The 18,654-nt window shown below is 55.4% G+C and overlaps 7 protein-coding genes across 7 annotated transcripts; 4 read left to right on the top strand and 3 right to left on the bottom strand.

The window, feature by feature from the left end:
- Window positions 1-1,188: 1,188 nt before the first annotated feature.
- On the top strand, window positions 1,189-2,726 carry VTJ04DRAFT_585 (uncharacterized protein; the record flags this gene model as incomplete). Its single annotated transcript, XM_069364009.1, has 4 exons — window positions 1,189-1,239; window positions 1,529-1,621; window positions 1,676-2,402; window positions 2,491-2,726. 4 exons carry the CDS (start codon window positions 1,189-1,191, stop codon window positions 2,724-2,726), a joined length of 1,107 nt encoding a protein of 368 aa, XP_069223195.1.
- A 484-nt stretch (window positions 2,727-3,210) lies between these two features.
- VTJ04DRAFT_584 (uncharacterized protein) lies at window positions 3,211-3,531 on the top strand (the record flags this gene model as incomplete). Its single annotated transcript, XM_069363998.1, has 1 exon — window positions 3,211-3,531. The coding sequence occupies one exon, from the start codon at window positions 3,211-3,213 to the stop codon at window positions 3,529-3,531; it is 321 nt and encodes a 106-aa protein (XP_069223194.1).
- Window positions 3,532-3,550: 19 nt separating this feature from the next.
- VTJ04DRAFT_583 (uncharacterized protein) lies at window positions 3,551-5,865 on the bottom strand (the record flags this gene model as incomplete). The annotated part of the gene is made up of 2 exons (XM_069363987.1): window positions 3,551-5,480; window positions 5,537-5,865. The coding sequence occupies 2 exons, from the start codon at window positions 5,863-5,865 to the stop codon at window positions 3,551-3,553; spliced, it is 2,259 nt and encodes a 752-aa protein (XP_069223193.1).
- A 1,291-nt stretch (window positions 5,866-7,156) lies between these two features.
- VTJ04DRAFT_582 (uncharacterized protein) lies at window positions 7,157-8,781 on the top strand (the record flags this gene model as incomplete). The annotated part of the gene is made up of 3 exons (XM_069363976.1): window positions 7,157-7,232; window positions 7,307-8,500; window positions 8,564-8,781. 3 exons carry the CDS (start codon window positions 7,157-7,159, stop codon window positions 8,779-8,781), a joined length of 1,488 nt encoding a protein of 495 aa, XP_069223192.1.
- Window positions 8,782-8,845: 64 nt separating this feature from the next.
- VTJ04DRAFT_581 (uncharacterized protein) lies at window positions 8,846-9,605 on the top strand (the record flags this gene model as incomplete). The annotated part of the gene is made up of 5 exons (XM_069363965.1): window positions 8,846-8,899; window positions 9,079-9,209; window positions 9,261-9,362; window positions 9,442-9,454; window positions 9,501-9,605. The coding sequence occupies 5 exons, from the start codon at window positions 8,846-8,848 to the stop codon at window positions 9,603-9,605; spliced, it is 405 nt and encodes a 134-aa protein (XP_069223191.1).
- A 9-nt stretch (window positions 9,606-9,614) lies between these two features.
- VTJ04DRAFT_580 (uncharacterized protein) lies at window positions 9,615-11,069 on the bottom strand (the record flags this gene model as incomplete). Its single annotated transcript, XM_069363954.1, has 2 exons — window positions 9,615-9,718; window positions 9,797-11,069. 2 exons carry the CDS (start codon window positions 11,067-11,069, stop codon window positions 9,615-9,617), a joined length of 1,377 nt encoding a protein of 458 aa, XP_069223190.1.
- A 3,382-nt stretch (window positions 11,070-14,451) lies between these two features.
- Window positions 14,452-16,157, bottom strand: VTJ04DRAFT_579 (uncharacterized protein; the record flags this gene model as incomplete). Its single annotated transcript, XM_069363942.1, has 3 exons — window positions 14,452-14,599; window positions 14,690-15,612; window positions 16,125-16,157. The coding sequence occupies 3 exons, from the start codon at window positions 16,155-16,157 to the stop codon at window positions 14,452-14,454; spliced, it is 1,104 nt and encodes a 367-aa protein (XP_069223189.1).
- Between the last annotated feature and the right edge of the window lie 2,497 nt (window positions 16,158-18,654).

Below are 18,654 nucleotides of genomic sequence, written 5' to 3'. Positions count from 1 at the left end.
ATCTCTTTATATATGCTCGGGCTTGACTCCTGCTACGTGGTTTTGCGGCCCGCGTTGACTTGGTCACCCGAAGGCAGTGGGGTTCATTCAAGGAAGATGGACCCCGTCGTCGTACATTGGATATACCCCCAAACGCGCCCGTCATCATTTTGCTTCCCGGTGACGCGGAGACATCTTTTTTTTGGTTTGTTACCTCTCCCTCGAGAAGAAGAGGCAGCAATTGGATAAGAGAGGTAGCGGCTCAGGCCAGGCCAATTGGTTACCTATTATTACCCTTACTTATATTTCCTTTCCCTTGTTTTGAGTTATTATCATGATGGAATGGGAAAAACGACACGATCCGTAACATGAAATGAAGGTTTAGATTCTTTGCTAGAGAAGCAATCATGAATTATGAAATCTTATGATGATGCCGATGACGATGGGTAGCCGGGTTGTGGCTTGGCTTGGAACGGTGGTTTACCTCCACATACACACTCGTTTTTAGTTTTGGAATAATATCTGAAATCTTGATAATATTACCTATTAATTGATGACTTTACAAACCTAAACCACCCTGACGTGAAGAAAGTGTTTTGTAGCAGAACTCCGCCGGGCCGACCCGACGCCGGTTGACGGATCCAACTCCGGAAAGCGGGCGGACGCAAGGGGATTGCAGACCCGCCCCACGTTGTAGGGCCGACTTCGGAAGGCGGGGTCTCCGGAAAGTGTTCAAGCTTCGGCTGAAAGTTGCTATTCATCAATGCGGCTTTACTACTACACCTCTCACTTCCTCTGAGAAGCTTCTCTTTGGTCTCGAGTTAGTTACCTTTGGGGTTGTCACTGTGCAACAACAACAACAACAACAACAACTACTACTACTACAAGTCGTTGGCCTTTTGAGTGAGTTGTTGAACATACAACACAACAGGTACGTCATCTCTCAGTGGGAATTGAGGCACTGAGCCCCCAGTCTTGTTTAACTCCTTTTTTGCAACTCCCGGACTTTCTCGGCGCCTCCATCTTGCAAAGCTGCTGCTCATATGAAATCCAACGTCAACAACGTTGGGCTGGACAGCTGCAAGCTTTAAACGGGCACTTGACTTACATCAACCCCGGACTCGTACCTTGACACTAACTCCCCAGTCCCCTCCAGCTTTTTTCTCCTTCCCACCTCTTCTTTCGAAAACTCAAGATTCCGCATTCATAATGGCGACACACAACATCGTTGTTTTTGCCGGCGACCATTGCGGCCCCGAGGTATGTCCTATTTGTTCCTGGCGTTTTCTATGAGTGGGCTTTTGTCGACAGCTTTGTGGGTTGTTGCTTGAGGGTGGGAGCAGAAGTCCAGATCGCGTGCTACTTGGGCTTGCTGGTGCTTCATCAGCCCTGTCCCTTTGGCTGGGTTGAAGCTATGCTGGGAGTCGAAGGACCTCAATGTTTGAGGCTCTACCGAGGCAGGAGGCAGTTGTGTAGCGGATTGTTCGAAGGACCGGCGCATTTGACTGTTGAGAAATCGATCCGCCAGCTAACACAGTCTATCCCTTAGGTCGTCGCCGAGGCCATCAAGGTCCTCAAGGCCATCGAGGCGAATAGCCCTTCGGCCGGCAAGTTCAACCTCCAGGAGCATCTCCTGGGTGGCGTAAGTCATGTTCTTTTTGCTTTCCGGTGGTATCCCTGCTAATACCTCCCCCAGGCCTCCATCAACGTCCACAACAACCCCCTGACCGACGAGGCTCTCGCCGCCGCCAAAGCCGCCGACGCCGTTCTCCTCGGCGCCATCGGCGGCCCGGAATGGGGCCCTTCCTCCCCCGTCCGCCCCGAGCAAGGCCTGCTCAAGCTCCGCAAGGAGCTCGGCACCTACGGCAACCTGCGCCCGTGCAGCTTCCCGTCCGAAGCGGTGGTCGACCGGTCCCCGCTGAAAGCCGACGTCTGCCGCGGCACCGACTTCGTCGTGGTCCGCGAGCTGACGGGCGGCATCTACTTTGGCGAGCGCACCGAGGACGACGGCTCGGGGTACGCCCTCGACACGGAGCCCTACACGCGCGCCGAGATTGAGCGCGTCGCCCGCCTCGCCGGGTTCCTGGCGCTCGCGCGCAACCCGCCCGCCAAGGTCTGGAGCCTGGACAAGGCCAACGTGCTGGCCACGAGCCGCCTCTGGCGCAAGGTCGTGTCCGAGGTGTTCGCCAAGGAGTTCCCGCAGCTCGAGCTGGGCCATCAGCTGATCGACAGCGCCGCCATGATCATGGTCAAGAACCCGCGCGCGCTTAATGGTATCGTCCTCACGAGCAACTTGTTCGGCGACATCATCAGCGACGAGGCGTCTGTGATTCCGGGTAGCATCGGTCTGCTGCCCAGCGCCAGCTTGGGGGGCATCCCGGATGGCAAGAGCAGGTGCAACGGCATTTATGAGCCGATTCACGGTAAGCACATCAAACCATCCAATCCAATCCAATCTCACTCTCCTCTTGTTCCTTTTCCGATAACTAACATGCTTTTCCTTCTTCCCAGGCTCCGCCCCGGACATCTCCGGCAAGGGCATCGTCAACCCCATCGGCACCATCCTCTCGGTGGCCATGATGCTGCGCTACTCGCTCGGCCTGCCCAAGGAGGCCGACGCCGTCGAGGAGGCGGTCCGCCGCGCCATCGACAACGGCACCCTCACCCGCGACCTGGGCGGCAACGCGGGCACCGCCGAGATGGGCGATGCTGTTGTGGCGGAGCTAGTTAAGATTCTCAAGGCGTGAAATGAATGGATGGATGAGTGATGGAAACACAAAAAGAAAAAGAGGAGGAAGAAGAAGAAGAGGGCGGGAGGAGGAAAAGTACGGGTAGTAATATGGCCCGGTGACTTTAATATTTTGACCAAAGTGTTGTGTGTTTGTGATGGGAGGTTTGCGATGCCATGTGTTGGGGAGGGAAAGGTTCAAAAGAATAAATCAACATGATGTATGTATGTACAGTGGAGATGCGGGTTATAGAACAAAACAAAAACATGGGCATAAACAAGCGAAGCAGCGATAGACAAATGGGATAGGAAAACTTTTGGAAGCAATCGGACTCGGTGACGTTGAGTTGGTAGTATAGTGCCACTGATGCTGGCTACCTATGGATGCCAATTAAGTACATACAGTACCTATCAAGGCATCAACGCTGAGTTACAAAAGCTGAGAGAGGAGTGCTGTCCGGTTATTGGAAAGAGCGTAGCTCAGGTGCCTAAAGTACTATTACATGATGACCTTGGTCTTGAATGTCAATCTGGCAGACAATCCCAGCTTCTCTCTCTCCCTCTCGCTCGACCACGTAGGGAAGGTAGTCCAATCTGTGTTTCCATGTGGCAGTAGCAAAACAAAAAGCACTCCGTCAAGCAAAGGAGACAGACAGGCAACACACATTAACGCAAGCCTCTCAAACCCTCTTCAGCTCCGTCCATCGGCCACCACTACTCAGATCGCTTTTTTTTTCTTTTTGTCCGCTTTCCAACATCAATCGCTTTCCCCATCGCTGTCCGTCCGTGAAGTTTGGAACCGCCAACCTCTTCCGTCATCATAAACCAAGCGCAGCTTACTTATTACTCCACCTCGACAGTACGTCCCTCCTCTCGTCGCCCCTGTTGTTGGTGAGGAGAAGGAGAGGCAGAGCCTCCCCTTCCACCATTCTCACGATTCCCCGAAACGCCCGGTCTCGTCTTCTTCTTGAGCACTTTCCGTCCGATCCAAAACAACCCCAACCCGCCAGCGACCCGGTTGAACATGTTAGCCACGAGGTCGACGAAGACGAACCTGAGGAGCAGAATCAAGCTTGTGATGGGCTTCTTGGCGGGTGGATGAGCGGTCTTTCCACCTTCCGGTTGTTGTTGTTGTTGCTGCTGCTGCTGCTGCTGCTGCGGCTGGCCTTGCTGTTCTCCAGTTGCTTCTGGGGCTGTCGTCGTTGTCTGGCTTGTGTCTCCAGACCTGGCTCCTGGTTCGGCAACCTCGGGTTGAGCCGTGCGAGGACTGGGTTCGGTGGTCTCCTCGGTGGTTGCGTGCTCCGATGTGGCAGGCGGCGCATGATCCGCTTCCAATGTACTGCTTACGTCTGCCGACGAGCTAGAGGACTGTGTGGCGGCGGCAGTTTGAATAGCTTCGCCAGCCTTCTTAAGTTCTTCCTCGGTGCTCGGAGGAGGTGACGCAAGCACTTGTGCGTAACTTGGGGCTCTGGGGCGGGAAGCAGCTGGTGTATCCGCGGTAACGCCATTCTCCTTTTCCTCGGTCGTGGCTGGTGTATCCGTGGCAACGTCATTCTCCTTTTCCTCGGTCGTGGCTGGTGTATCCGTGGCAACGCCATTCTCCTTCTCCTCGGTCGTGGCTGGTGTATTCGCGGTAACGCCATTCTCCTTCTCCTCGGCCGTGGCCGGCTGGTCTGATGGTCCGGCAGGTGGCTGTTCCGGCAGTGACTTGTCGTCTTTGGACTCAAGACCCTTTCCCTTGCCTGCCGTCGGCGACAGCGGCGGCCATTCCTCCGTGTTTGTTGGAGGTGCTGGCACCTTGACGGTTCTGGGGCTATTCGAGTCCGCCAGGGCGACCCCTTCATCTTCGTGGCGTGCAGGAAGGGCCGTCTCTGCAGGTTCGGGCTCCAAGGGATTGGTGAAGACGACGGGGCGGAAAGTGGACTCCTTCTCTTCTCCACCCTCCTCCTTGGTCTCCTTGGTCTCCTTGATGGGCTGAAGAGGAGGAGCGAGAGTGTCCGACTCTGTCGGTTCGGTCGTATCCAGAGGCGGGTTTTCAGAACCAGTGTTCTCTGTGGGTTCTGGTACAGCTGCGGCCTCAGCAAACGTCTTGGGAGGCTCCAGGTCGAAGTCGCCTGTGATATCTTGGGTGGCTCTACGGTTGGGATCAATAACCGGCGTTGGCTCGGTTCCAGAGAAGTCTGCCTGGTCCTCCTCAAGAGTGTTTTCGATCTCCTTAACCGTCTCGATGATCTCGTCGCGGTTTGAGGGGAAGGGCTCCAAAGTCTGGTCGTTGGCGTCAATCTGGTCAGGATCGACGGCATCGACAGGCGTCGTGTCTTGGGCCTTGATTGGCTCGTCTCTTGCAACCTCTTGGCCTTCTTCGGGAGGACCGACACACTCGTGAGCAAAGAGAGGCGATTGATTGGAAATTGACTCGTGCAGGTCGTCAGCAAAGTCTTGTGCCTGCAATTGAACCGGATCACCTTCGCCCTTGGGGGGTTCGAGGATCAAGATGGCGTCTGGCTTTGCCTTCTTCGTATGGGGGGCACCGCTCTCCTTGGGTTTCTCGCGTTCGGGGACCTCCTCGTGGAGAAGCTCGGCCGAATCGGCCACCTCTGCGGCGACGAGGGCGCTAATCGGGGTGCCAGTGCCGTCACGACGTGGCGTGTCGCGGCCGGGAGGAGGCTCAATCTTCTTAGCAGCCATTTGGGCATATGAAAGGGACCCGTTGGTCCCGGCCTGATTCTTGCCAGAGTCTTCTTCCTGTGTCTCGCTCCTATGGCTCGATGCACTATGACGGTCAGCAAGGCCGTTGCCATGGTGTCCCTGACAGGCTAGTCTACTTGCTCTTCTTTCTCTTCTTTCTCGTGTTTCTCGTCTTTCTCAGGAATCTCAGGAACCTCCACAAAGTGATTGAGGATCCCGTTGTCGTCCGTCATGGTCGGGTCGCCGTCCTTTAGCAGCCAGTTATCGGCGATACAGAACTTGTACTGGATCTTGGCTCCCGGAGGCCCGTGGACTTCCTTCTTGAAGTCGTACTCGCCGTCGGAACGACGAGTGTAGTCCATCTCGACGGGTTGCCATGGCGGGTCGGTGAAAGTGCCAGCGACCTGAACGGGAGGCTGGGTACCGGGTTGGTGATAGGTGATGGTAACTGGAGCTTGGTCGGAGGACATGGCTGATAGAACGGAGAGACTCGAATACAATGGCCCTCAAGGAGAAAAGGGTTGGTTAAACCTAGGTACCTAGGAATGATGATGACCTAGCGTTGGTGTGTTGGGCTGGTGAAGCTCAACGTGATGGTATCATGCCAAAGATAACAAGCTGGGAAGCAATCCACAGAAAAAATCAGGTAGAATCAACAAGGAGGAGTTTGATTAGGTGCACTTCCACTGACCGCTGACACAAGTTAGGGCAGCAGCTCCTCGTTTCCGGCCGGGACCCGGGATGGACCCGTCACGTCATGGGTCCGCGACAAGCGCGGGGCAGGGCATTGCAGTGACACAGATAAACCGACGCAGGAAGGCAGGCTTCGCTCAATTACACAGTACAGGTTCGAGTGAAGGCGGCTAAGACGAGAGATAAAGCATTCTGCTTTGTACCGTGTAGAGCTTTCATCGTGAAGTCTCGTATTTTCCCTCGTCTTTGATAAAGCAGCCTGACCGATCCCGTCCTCAGTTGAGGTGGTCTCATACAAGGTTGGGCATACACCGTAGTTAGGTACCTATCGGCTCTGCATAAACGAGTGGAGGCAGAGATATGGAATTCAGGCCAGACCGTCATGGCAACCGCCGAGCTACCTTACCATGGCCAGCCAAACAATGCCTGAATCCCCCTGAGTGAACAATTGCCCCTCTCATGATGATCCTTACCTAAACGCATCTCTGTGCCGCAAGAGCACCTCTCATGCATCTTGACCCCCCGGCGTCGTCTTCTGTTGCTGCGGTAATCAGCCATCCAATCGATCCGACATGATCCATCAATCGATCCAGACATGCATTCGTTTTTCATCTCGGGCCCTCTCGAACCGTTGAGCTGGGGCTGGACTGAAAGAGCAGCCCAAGCAGCAGCTACCAGTAAGATGCTACCGATCGTGCCGATGCACGCTCACCTGCAGGATGGTGGCAAGAGATTGTTGGTCGTGATAACGTTTCTTGGATGCATGCAATCTGGCTCGACGTCATGGACAAAAAGGTGGGTCCCGGGCTCTCCATTTGACCCACCCGTCGCCACATCTCCGAGCGGGGCCCGGTCGTCAAGAGTGGGTCCCGTTCTCCGCAACCAGGTGATCGTCACCTGCCGGGTCAACAGCGTCATTCGAAGGACCATCGGGGCGGTGGGGAGAGGCAGTATAATTCTGCCCGAGTTGACCGCTTTTCGCTTGGATTCATCTAACGACCACCACGCCCAATCTTGTGACGTCCTCTCTCAGGAACACGTCAAACAAGCCTCCAGACCAATGCGAACATGGCAAACCTACCGCCCGACACCATCCATGTCAAGCGCAAACGTGGCACCGATGGGGACCCGGTCGACTTTCTTCGTACGTCCCGATCCCATCGCACTGTAGTATTATTCTCTCTCGCTGCTTGTTCTAACCTCGGTCGCTCTTCTCAGGACTCGACTCGTCGTCCATCAAGCGATCGCGCTCCGACAGCGGCTGGGTCTATCAGCGCAAAATAATCCCGGATCCGAACGATACGCCTTCTCCCAGGGCCGCTACTGATCTCTCGTCGCACACCGTTCCTCATATCCAAGTAACCCGTGATGGCGACGAACAGCGCTTGCTTAAGCATCCCGGCGCACCGGCAGGGGCGTCGCCGATCCCCAGCCGTGATGCCACGACGCCAGGCACAACTCCAATCACGACGACCGAACCCCTGAGCCATCCGACCACCGATCGCATCCGCCGCTTCCACCTGTCGCGGCCTAACTCGCCCCAGCCTGCGAGTTCTGGTGGCATATCCAAGAAGCGCTCTATGCCGGCCATTTTCGTCGAGCGGGGCGCGAAGAAGCAGCGTGAAACTCTCACTAAGGCGCTCATGCAGGAACAGGGCGCTGCGCCAGAGTCTGCGCTACCGCCCAAACCTGCGCCCAAGCCTTCTGAGGCCACAAGTAGCGTTCCACAGCAAGCAGAGCAAGCCGCCACCGACAACAAGAAGGCTGGAATACATATTCCCACTGCTGCCAGCTCACAACAACAGCCTCCTACCACTACCACCAGTCCCCCCCGGAAATTCAAGCGCCCCGGAACCCGCGCCCTGTCCAAGACAAAACCAGAACTGCCCCCCTCCATGCGCCAGGCCCCTGAGAACGCCGCCAACATGGACGAACTAGCCCGCATCATGGACGACTGGACGCTGAGCGAGATCGCAAAGAACATGGGCAAGATCGAGGAGCAAAGCACCACGTCCAAGTTCAGCCCGGCCAAGCCGACGCGCTTCAAGCCCAAGGCTCCCGCCAAGCGATACTTTGAGCGGCACCCGCCTCCTCCACCGCAGTCGTCTCAGGCAACAACGACGGCAGCAGCACCGGGAACAAACAACAACCGGCGCGCCAGTGTCATGGATGTTGATAGCGTTCCTGACCTGGCTCCGTCGGCGGAGTGTCTCACCGATGAGGACAGCGACGGGGATTACATCCTGGATGTGTACGAGCGCGTTCCCGCAGAGAGGCTGCACAGCCAAGACGTGCCAGCGCACAAAGTTGGCCTGCTCGTGTTTGATACAGAACCCGACATGGTGGAGTTCTTTTACGGCAATCAGAGCGAAAGCGAAGATGAGTTTCCCGAGGATGAAGATGATGAGAATGGTAAGTGTTGTTGCATATTCGAAGCACGGGACGAGTTTGTCTGACTGACTGGTCCACGCACAGCTGAAAACTACTATGCTGCGGACTATCCCGACGAGGATCTCGACTGGGATGACGAGTTTGATCGGAACCCGTACAAATACACCAATCAAAATGACTCGGATAATGAGGAGTTTGACGAACGGGAATTCATCGACGAGGTGCTGGAAAGGTGTGCCGAGGAGGGGGAGGATGACGATGACCGTTACGTTCCACCACCAACTGGTCTTGGCCGAGGATAGGGTCCAAAGCCAAGGAATCTGAATCTGGGGTATGGATTGGGTGACCTGATGGTTGAGTGACAAGATGGAGGCTTGGCTGCTAATCTTCGAACACTCTTGTGTAACGAGTAATATCCAAGTACATAGGTTATTCGAGAAATTTGGTCCTGAAGAAATCACCGTGTTCACACACAACCCCCCGATTGGTTCGCCCATCGCGAATGTATTTCTACATATCAAACTACACTTATATGTAACTGATATCGCCCGGGTCTATTGCCCTGACGGCGTACGTACTTGCAAGGCTATCCAACCAAGCCATGTGCTTTCATATCAACTTTCCCCCAAGCCCAGGCCCCTTGCCAACAAATAACCACCCTTAACCCTTTCCAGCTTTTCTTTTTTCATCAAACATTAACACATAACAAACCCAATCCCATACATCCCTTGTAGCCTAAGATTGACCAATAGAAGCATTGCTGACTGTGGAAAACACAGAGAGAAAAGGAAATAAGGAAAAGAAAAACAAATGACGGACTGATTTTTGGGGGAAAACAGACTTTGACCACCCGTATATATATCCCATCCCATCCATCCAGTATGTAAGGAAATTGATACTTTTTCCTGGTACGTCACCACAGTACAGAGAGACTTAGCAACGTGCGGTGCCCATTTTTGAAGGGAGGACGACCGTGTAAGGAGGTTTGAAGAGATTGGCGGTTAGGTAGAGGTTTGTTCAGGGGGAAGTGAGAAGGAGAGTCAAGAAGAGGAAGAGAAAAGGAAAAGGGATGAACAAAGAAGAATCGACGCGCGACGTTATCGTACAATGTCCCCAGACTGACTGACGGCAAGAATCAGAGCCGAGACAGGACGGTTGTTGGCGGCGGAGTATTTGGGTTGTTGTTCTCCCGCGCCTTCGCGGCCAGCCACTCTTCCCTCTGCCGGCGGCGTCTCTCGGCTGTAGGAGAAAATCACTTGTTAGCTTATGTTTCTTTTATGAAGTACAATTGTCAAAGGCAGGTTGAAAAAAACTTACCAATATCCCTCGCCGCAATCCTATGCTCCTCCCTCACCCAGTCATTCTTCTCGTCCACCAACTCCTCCGGGAACCTCTCCATCAAGGAAAACTTTGCCTGTCGGCACGGGACCCAGCGCGTGCGGAACGCCACGCCCTTGTACACCTTGTACCAGGCATCCTTGTCTTTATTCCTCGCCGCAGCATCCTTGGCAGCAGAGCCATCCCCATCCGACTCATCATCACCCATCACCTTATTATCCTCTTCCCCGGACCACCACCCGTTCGACCCTTCCGAGGAGCCGGGCGACGAAGAACCCTGAGCCGCCGCAGACGACGGCAACCCGACGGGCACGCGGGTGCTCTCGGCCTCGGTCTCTGGGTCGACCAGCATGAGCAGGCCGTCCGGGGTGACGGCGGGGACCTTGGCGTTGGTGCGGTAGTACTCGCACTGCACGGCACCCGTGGTGCGCTTGAGGCCGGGCCAGCGGCGCATGTAGGCCGCGCGGACCTGGTCCCAGGGCATCTCGAGGTCGACGCGGTGGTAGATGATGAAGATCTCCTGCTCGAAGGTGTAGGGGGTGTTGTTGCGCTTCTCCTTCTTGGCGGCGGAGGCCCGGGAGTTGGAGCTGGAAGAGGAGGTGGTGGGGTGAGCGGGGAAGCTGAAGGAGTTGCTGTTGCTGCTGATGTTGCTGCTGCTGGTTGCTGGTTCGATGTGGTGCGAGGAGAATGAGGGCGGTGTTAGTGGGGGAGTGAGTTCCGGGTGGGAGCGGCGGCGGCGGATGGCCTGCTTGCTGTTGCGTCTTTGCCGGAACAGGTCCCGGTCAGGACTCGGGCGTTGGTGGTGCCATGAGTATGATGGGCTTCCCGGGCTGAGGGAGAAGGCAGTGCTGAGGCATCCGGTGGAAGCCCTGCGAGGACCCAGCTCGATGCTTGGTTGGAGAAAGGCGGGGCAAGGCTGTCCTGATATCGACTGGAGGCGGCGTTGAGGTGATGGCGGGGACTGTTCCAAGGAAGTGTTTACAGAGAACGAGTGAAACGGAGACCCCAAGGGAGACGGAATCGGCGGTTGAAGAGTAGGGAGCGGTTCTGGTTGCCAGTGATGGTCTTCTACCTGTCTCGGACTCTGCTGCTCTAATTGATCGATCTGGCGCTTGTAGTCCTCGTAGATATGTTGCCGTTCGCTCCGGTGATGCATCATGTCGACCTGGTGAAGGAGGATTTCGATGGATGGCAAGCTCTCCTGGTGTGCTGGCCGTAAGGACAGCGGCGGTAGAATCTGTAGCATAGCCATGACGACGAAAGGAGCTTGGAGTCAGTGAGGAGGATAACTTGTGTGACTGGATGTGAGGAAGTTGATAGGAAAGAAACGAGTGACAGGAGTTGAGGTGGGAGGGGAGGGCAGAGGCCAGTTAAAGAGCACAGAGGAGCGAGTCAGATGTCCTTCAATGATGCGCAAAATCTTATATCTACAGACAGATACGAGACACATGAGACAGGGACGGCCGGAGGAGTTTTCTGTGCAGACGCCTATCGATGGAGATCTTTCCCCGCTGCGTCGGTAGCGTCAACGACGCTGCAGTAGTCCGTTCCTGATATCCAGCAAAGACAGCGACGGCCAACCCGTCGGAGGGTTGTGGAGGGTGGATTGATGCGGGGAGGGGGGGTGAACATACTTCGGCGATCGTCTAAGTCTAAGCCTGGCTTCAAAACCCAGGGTGTACTAAGACCCAGCGACAAGGTCCAGGCCGCGTATGGATCTTACCGGTTCTCACCAGCCATTGGTGAAGTACAAACAAACTGCCGCTTAGCTCGTCGATGAGGAGGCTGCAGATAGTGGCTGAACCCAGGGAGCGCTGTCTTAACCCCCTGGTTCCGCAGCTCGGACAGCCGGACATGGGCCCTGGAGAGCCCGGAGTGGCCACGCACTAAAGAGGACGAGATCGACGGCTAAAAAGGGGCCACTTGGGGTCTCCCGAAAACCTAAGCCAAAGAGCCCCTGTTGGCCCAGGACCGACAGCTACAGATGTCACGCATCTGAAGCCTGTGTTACCTTTGTTACAGAGTAGCATCCATGGTCCCGAACACGACAGACGGCAAGGCGTAAACTGAACCTGGGTATGGTGGGTGACCTGGCGATGCGTGGCGACGATGGCCTGAGGTTGCTCGGCCTCAGTCGGCTTGTCTTCCCATCGCCGTCCGGACATATGGGAGAGAAGATCTGACTCGGGATCATCCAGACTCAAGAGGTGCTGTAAAAACACACGCCATCTTACAGCCGGATCGCCGCGGAGATGGGGCTGGATTTGTCGACAATGATTGCCACTCGAGCTCTACAAGCAGCGTGTCCCATGCGGAGAGATCGCAACAACACCACGAAACTAGAAAATACTTCGTGGCCCTAAGTCGCTCAGTGGAGTGTAGTGATGCTCCATCTCCGCTCGCCGTCGGGGGCCCTGGCGCTCGTGGGCAATGGAGTTCGTGCTGGAGTCACCGGAGCCGCTGGGGCCGATGGCTCTACCGAGCGAGAGCTTACTACAGCGGGCGGCCTTTGCCGAAGAGGAGCCATTGCCCATAGACCAAACATCATCATCATCATCATCATCATCAGCTGTCCATGGTATCTGGTCTTTCTGGTCTTGGCCATCGCATGTTCGTCCTCAGAACTCGGCCGTACAAGGTCCAGCAGAGCATAGGAACCCTGCTGCCGCCAGATCGGACCAGAAAGTATTTGTCTGTACGTAAAATAGAAACAGTCTACAAACGTCTTCTTGCATGGTGGTGTAGGCGTGTGAAGTATCCCAACTTGGATGACATCAACAATGGAAAAACTTGGCACACCCCGGAGTCCCTACCCGGGGGATATGTCAATCAGAGCTGTACGAGCATACGAATACTGCCTCTACTGGTACTGAGTTTGCAGAGTCAAGGACCTGTGAATCCAATCGCCGTGGGTTAGGTGCGGCGCTCCCGGCGCTGGCGCGCTGCACTCAACCTGGAACTTGGAAGTGACACCGCACGCTATTCCCATATAGGATTAGTCGACCCACCATCTGGGCCGTGCCCACCATCGATCTCTCCGCGTCCAGATCGCCAAGACCACCTGGATCGAGGGCTAACGGCCCCGCCGACCTGGCCAGATGCCGATGCACGTGAGAATACGTACCCCCGTAAGTGCCAATGGGCGCCGGATAACGCCGCCTGTCCGGTGTAAGTGAGCAAGGCTTGATTTGTCGGCTAGTGCACTCCAACCGCCAGTTCTGCTGTGCTACGTTTGACTACCTACTCGTAGGTCCTTGATAATGCGAAGTGTACAAGTCATGACTCCAATTCAATTGCAATAAAACAAAATACTGAGCTCGTGTTGAAGCAGCAACGGCGCAAGGACCTCCGCGAGTCGTTCCTTCCTGCATCGAATCACTGAGTGATGGCGATGACACGATATCGCGTCACTTCCTCGATTCCTCGATCGAAAACATGAGGTGCATGGGAATTGGGGAAAGTGCTCAATGGAAAACTTGCCTGGCTCTACCTACATTAAGGTAAGGTAGGCTTCAGGTTTTTCCATGTGACAAACATGGAGAGAACAAGAAAACTGAGGGGCCACAAGGGTTTGGTTGGGGCTACTGTTTTGACAGAACCGTATCGCCAGCTTCATCACCTCGTCCAAATCTGAGATATGACACGCCACGAAAAACCTTGATTCTCGCGGCCGGGATCTTTCCCCCGCTCCAGACTGCCAGGGCTGGTTTTGTTGACAGTTGAAGCCCCTCACCCCCCCAGGCCCGGATTTTTATCCTTGTGCTGTCATTCGCGCGCGCTCTAGGTGGGTGGGTGTGCTGCAGTGTGACAGTCTGATGCCAGCCCAAATTCTGCAAGCCACCCACCGAACCAAAGTGAGTCCTCCTCGCTTGCAACCCACCACTGACCACTGGCCACCTCAATTCCTCAGAGTTTTTCGGACATTTTTTCAATGGTCCAATTGAACACTGTTTGACGCACCCTACTTATGGAGGAGGCATCGCCTGCGCTGCTGACTCGATCAGTGGACCGCGGTTGTAGATGATCGACTGACTCGTCCGAAAGACCACGGGGTGCCAACGGCCTCGCTATCCAGGAGCTCCAAGACAGTCAACGGCACGAATACCGGGGTGAGACATGTTCTGCTTCCCAGAAAAGCACAAACAAGCAGGAGAGTGGGAGAATCCTGGGTGGCAAAAGCCTTGTCAGCCGAAACGTTGAGGGCTGAAGTGAGTGGTCCTCGAACGCCACGATATCCACGTTTGAACCCTTTCCTCCTCATCAGATCGGCATGGCTCAAAGACTGGAAAGGCTCGCTGTCAAGATCGAGTGGCACAACAGTTTACTAATAACGTGGGAGGGTCACACAACAGCTCTTTGTTGAGCCCCCTGCCTCTCGATCTAGGGGCTCTGACGAACCCAAGCGCTCCGTCAGACTCGGAACCAAGGAAGACATTGCAACTTCTCATCAATGCGCAGTTACACCACGGCCTCGGTTCAACGCTATGGTAGTATCAAAGTTTTCCAAAAGGTCAATTGAGAAGTAGGCATGTTGCCTGTGTGCTGACAAGCCACCGCGGCGAGACTAGGCTAGCCTGTCCGGCTACGCACAGCACATCCCCGATGTTAGGTAAACACCACGGTCCCAGCAGACGCTAAAGCTTTCCCCGAACACACTCTCCCGGCTCCCCGGAAGCTTCCGCTTTCTTGTTCTCAGCTTCCTCCTCCAGTCGCGCCCCAGCGACATCCAGCAGACCAGGCCCTGTGACAACATCCATGAAGGACTCGTCGCCCGAGAACTTCCTGCGCCTTGCGTCAGCTCATGTCTCGACCGAGAATGAGGTTCATCACAGTCAAACGAGATACAGGGAAGTGAGATTTTCTTAAACGTACCAGCCTCGCTCTTCGCCGAGCCTCAGGTGTCGGCAGTCGCTATTAAGCTCGCAGTCCCAGCCTCCCGAGACGCCCCGGCCGCCTCGCCAATCTCGAGCCGGGCCATCCCTGCGGCCCTGAGCGACGTTCGTGCCGTCGGCCGACCCCGACCCCGACTCCCGCCGTCGCCGGCGATACGCGCTCAGGCCACAGGTAAAGCACTTGAAGTCCTCAACGTCATAGCTGTCGGGCATGTGTCCGGTCAACACACGTCCCAGCGCAATGATGACGGCGGCGTGGGAGCAGAGCAGTACGGCGCGCACGCCGTCTCGGTCGCATTCGGCGATCAGAGCCTCGAGCGCCGCCGCGACGCGCTCGTGCAGCTCCTCGATGCTCTCTCCCTTGCGGTTCGGCGTTACTGCCGGCCGATAATCCAGCTCAAGCAGGCCCGGGAACAGCTCGTCGAGCTTTTCCAGCGGAGCAGGCACCGGGTGGTCAAAGTTGGCTGAGCCATACCACTCGCCAAGGCCCGTCTCCCCACGAATTTTCAACGGCCAAGGTGGTCGTCGAGCCGCGGCGCTGCCGCTGCCGCCGCTACCGCAAGGGGCACCACCACCATCGCCACTAGTTGTCACTGCGGCGGAGACGGTGGTGGAGGACGAAGAGGAGCCAGGGGAGGAGGAGGCCGCCGTCTCCTCCTTCTGCTCCTCCACCACCTCCTGCGTCTTCCGCACAAAGGGCTCGACCGTCTGAAGGCAGCGATAGTACAGGCTGGAGTAGACGCGCTCTATCGGCGGGTCCAGCTCCAGCAGCCTCACGGCCAGCTCGTTGGCCTGGTCCACGCCGTGGGCCGTCAGCGCGGGATCCGCGCCCACGCCCGTGGGCGATCGTAGGTAGGGCGTGTAGCTGCCGTTGGAGGGGTCGACTAACCAATTCGACCGAAACTGCCACGGGAGGGAGAGGGGTAAGAAGAGAGTGAGTTAGTCAAGTTTCCCATCAATGAAACAACGCCTTCGTATAGGTAAGGTAGGTATGCCAGAGGTGATGCCAACACCATCCCATCACTTCGCACCAACGCAGGAATACCGCCGACATGCTCCCATCGTCAACTCGACGATTTAGGAAACGTGGTGGACGAAAAGAGACACTTGATGTATCCCTAGCTAGGCAATAGCCAAACAGGGAGAGGAAAGCCGCATCCTCTTGTCATATATCATATTCTTCTTCACTGTCCTCGACGCATCCATCTGGCTTGGCTTGGCTTGGGCTTCGCACGCCTCCAGGTCTCGTGTTTCCTTCCCCTCGCCCTTTTTTCGTTTCTTGAGTCTGAAACAGAGGGCATTGCACTGCAGCCACATGGTCCTGTGGCAATTAAACAACAGGAAGACGAGAAAGAATGAGACAAGACGGAAGACAAGAAAGAAGACGGATAGACGGGTCACCTAGTGTAACTTACCCCATGGCGGGTCACGTAGATCATTTCCAGCATGACGGTTTCACTATGATGGGCGGACGGGCGGACGGGAGAGCGACGATGGCTTGGAAGGCTGTTCTGATCGAATCCTGCATGGTGAATGTCAGTCAGCTGGACCTATTGATCTCAACACGCATCATGCATTAGATTAGGTAGAGAGGAAAGGCGGGTGGGTGAGTGGGTGTGTTCATGGCCGAGAAGATACCAGGTGTATGATGAGCTTGATTCTTCCCCGGGCCAGTCAGAGCGGACTACACTAAGTAAGTAAGAGCTCTTCTCCCCATCACTAGAAGGGCGGTGAAGTGAGTGAATGTGATGCTGAACTATGGCAAGTCGGGTAAGAAAGAGAGAGCAAGCGCCATTAGGTAGGTACAGGTAGTTCCGTCCGTCCGTTGGGCATGCGGTGTTAGTTGCTGTTCCCCCCCGTTGCCTGACAGGTAGACTAGGCTGATGTGGCTGCCGCATTTGCCATGCAGATGCGATTTCCTGCCCACCCACCAGCCAACCACCATCATGATTTCTTCAAGGCCAACTAAACCTGCGTTGGTGTGGTGGTTGGTGAGTGGATGGGTGGGTGACGGATGCAAGATTCAGATCCGCTGCCAAACAGAGATGTATGTGCCTGTTGGCAAACCAAACCCAACAATAGGTTGCTATCCAGACGGTCTGCATGATGCAGACATCCTGGACGTATACCTAGGTATGTACCTGAGTCCTGAGGTGAGGTATCTGCATAGGCAGCCAGACAGGCATAGGAAGGCTGTAGATGCTGTAGGGAATGCGTGTATGTGTGTATGTGTGTCTCACCCCGTCAACGTGGGATTTCAGCTCAGCAAGGGTCCGTTTGCTACTCTAGTCTCGCTCTTGATCCCATTCCCAGTGTGCTGTCACCAGTTTTGTTTTGTGACAATCACTTGATGAGTCAGGTGGGAATGAGAAGAGCGCGGTATAGGTACGTGCTAAAGCAAGACATTCCCTGCGTAGAACGCCCAAGCCGAGTTGTTGAACTCCTACACCCGGAGGATGGAGAGTAGTGAGGGGAAGATGATAATGCGGAGGAGGAGGAGTGGCAAGAGGTGTGTGGCAGGCATGGGATTGAGTATCACGACAAACAGCCACCCCTGAAGAGATACCCGGCCCTCCCAGCAGCCGGCTGCCGGCGAAGGGGTGGTGAGACGCCGAGTTCGACGAGGTTGATGATGCACGTGTTGGTGGTGGTTCGGGCGGGAATGCAAAGATGTGTCTGGGCATGAACAAAAAAGGAATCAACAAGCGGGACGGTGGGGCCTGCGGCAACGCCGGCAGTTGAACGGATCTGTGAACAGATCTCGTCGCTCTGAAGCGAGAGCGTAAACGTCGTATGACATTCGGTAGTTGAAAACTCAAGCTTGTCGGGGGTTCCCTCTCACTGAGAGGTACAATGTGTTTGAGGGCATCGTCGAGTGGGGGGGTTTGTGTGTGCGGTACACTATCCGTAAAGCATGAGGCTTTTGACAAAGAGGCTGTTGAAGGGAGGTCTGGATCAGGGGATTGGAGGTGTCTTGACGGGATACTGTGTTGTCACTGTGTGGGCTAATTGAAGCGTATCTCGACGACATACCTTAGCTTCGCCTTGTGGCAAGGCAGTTTAACCGCGAGATGCGAGGTGCCCTTGACGTGGTTTGCAGGTTTGAGATTTGGGATCTGGTGCCCTACCGGGTATGGTATCCAGAGAGAAAAGAGTTGTCCCCGCAGCCAGGTCCACCTTTTTCAGATCGTCGGGCCTCGGAAAGCCAGCTGGATGCTAGTTGCGCCGGAGTTTACTCCGAGCCCGAGGATACGAGAAGTGTGACGAAACCCCTGGGGAGAAGAGCAAAGCGTTAGACCAGGAACAAAAACACGTGAAAGTGTCTCTCGTCACCATTCATAGGCCACAACTGCCTAGGGTGATGCAGTTGATCTCAAAAACTCTCCCTGCATCGGGCTAACCCGTCAAGGCCCGGACGATCTTCTCCTCTCTTGTTCAGACGAGACGGAGAGGTCATCGATTAACCAACAACTCGACAGGCACGCTGGATCAGGTTGGTGGCTGGCCTCACGTACCTGCAGGACAGTATGAGCATGTACACACATACAACCTGTCACAATAACCAAAGAGTCTTCTGTTTCGTGGAAAACCTTCCGGCCCTCGTGATTGGCGCTGGTGGTATGGATGATGTATACGGACGGCAGCGCAGTCAGTTTCTCGGTTTCGGTTCTTTTTTGATCAGCTCTCGAATGAGCGCTCCGACAGATTTCGGATCTAAGGTTTTGGGTGTTCCGCCCGATCGGGTCTCCTGCGAGGGGTTCGTGAGTCAATGTGGATATTCTGAGAAAAAAAAAAGAGTGATGTGGATGTTGATTTTCGACCCCTGCCTCAATAACGTAGGGAGACAAACTCACGGGAAAATAGGCTCACAACAGTGATGGACAGAACCAGACCAGATCTTACAATTCTGGGCTTCTCACAGGAAGGATGAGAGCACAAACTTTC

This window comes from Mycothermus thermophilus (genome assembly GCF_041956435.1).
Source record: "Mycothermus thermophilus strain CBS 625.91 unplaced genomic scaffold VTJ04scaffold_1, whole genome shotgun sequence".
NCBI classification, from domain to species: domain Eukaryota; kingdom Fungi; phylum Ascomycota; class Sordariomycetes; order Sordariales; family Chaetomiaceae; genus Mycothermus; species Mycothermus thermophilus.
Note: the sequence above shows the minus strand (reverse complement) of the source record. Positions and strands in the feature narration are given on the sequence as shown.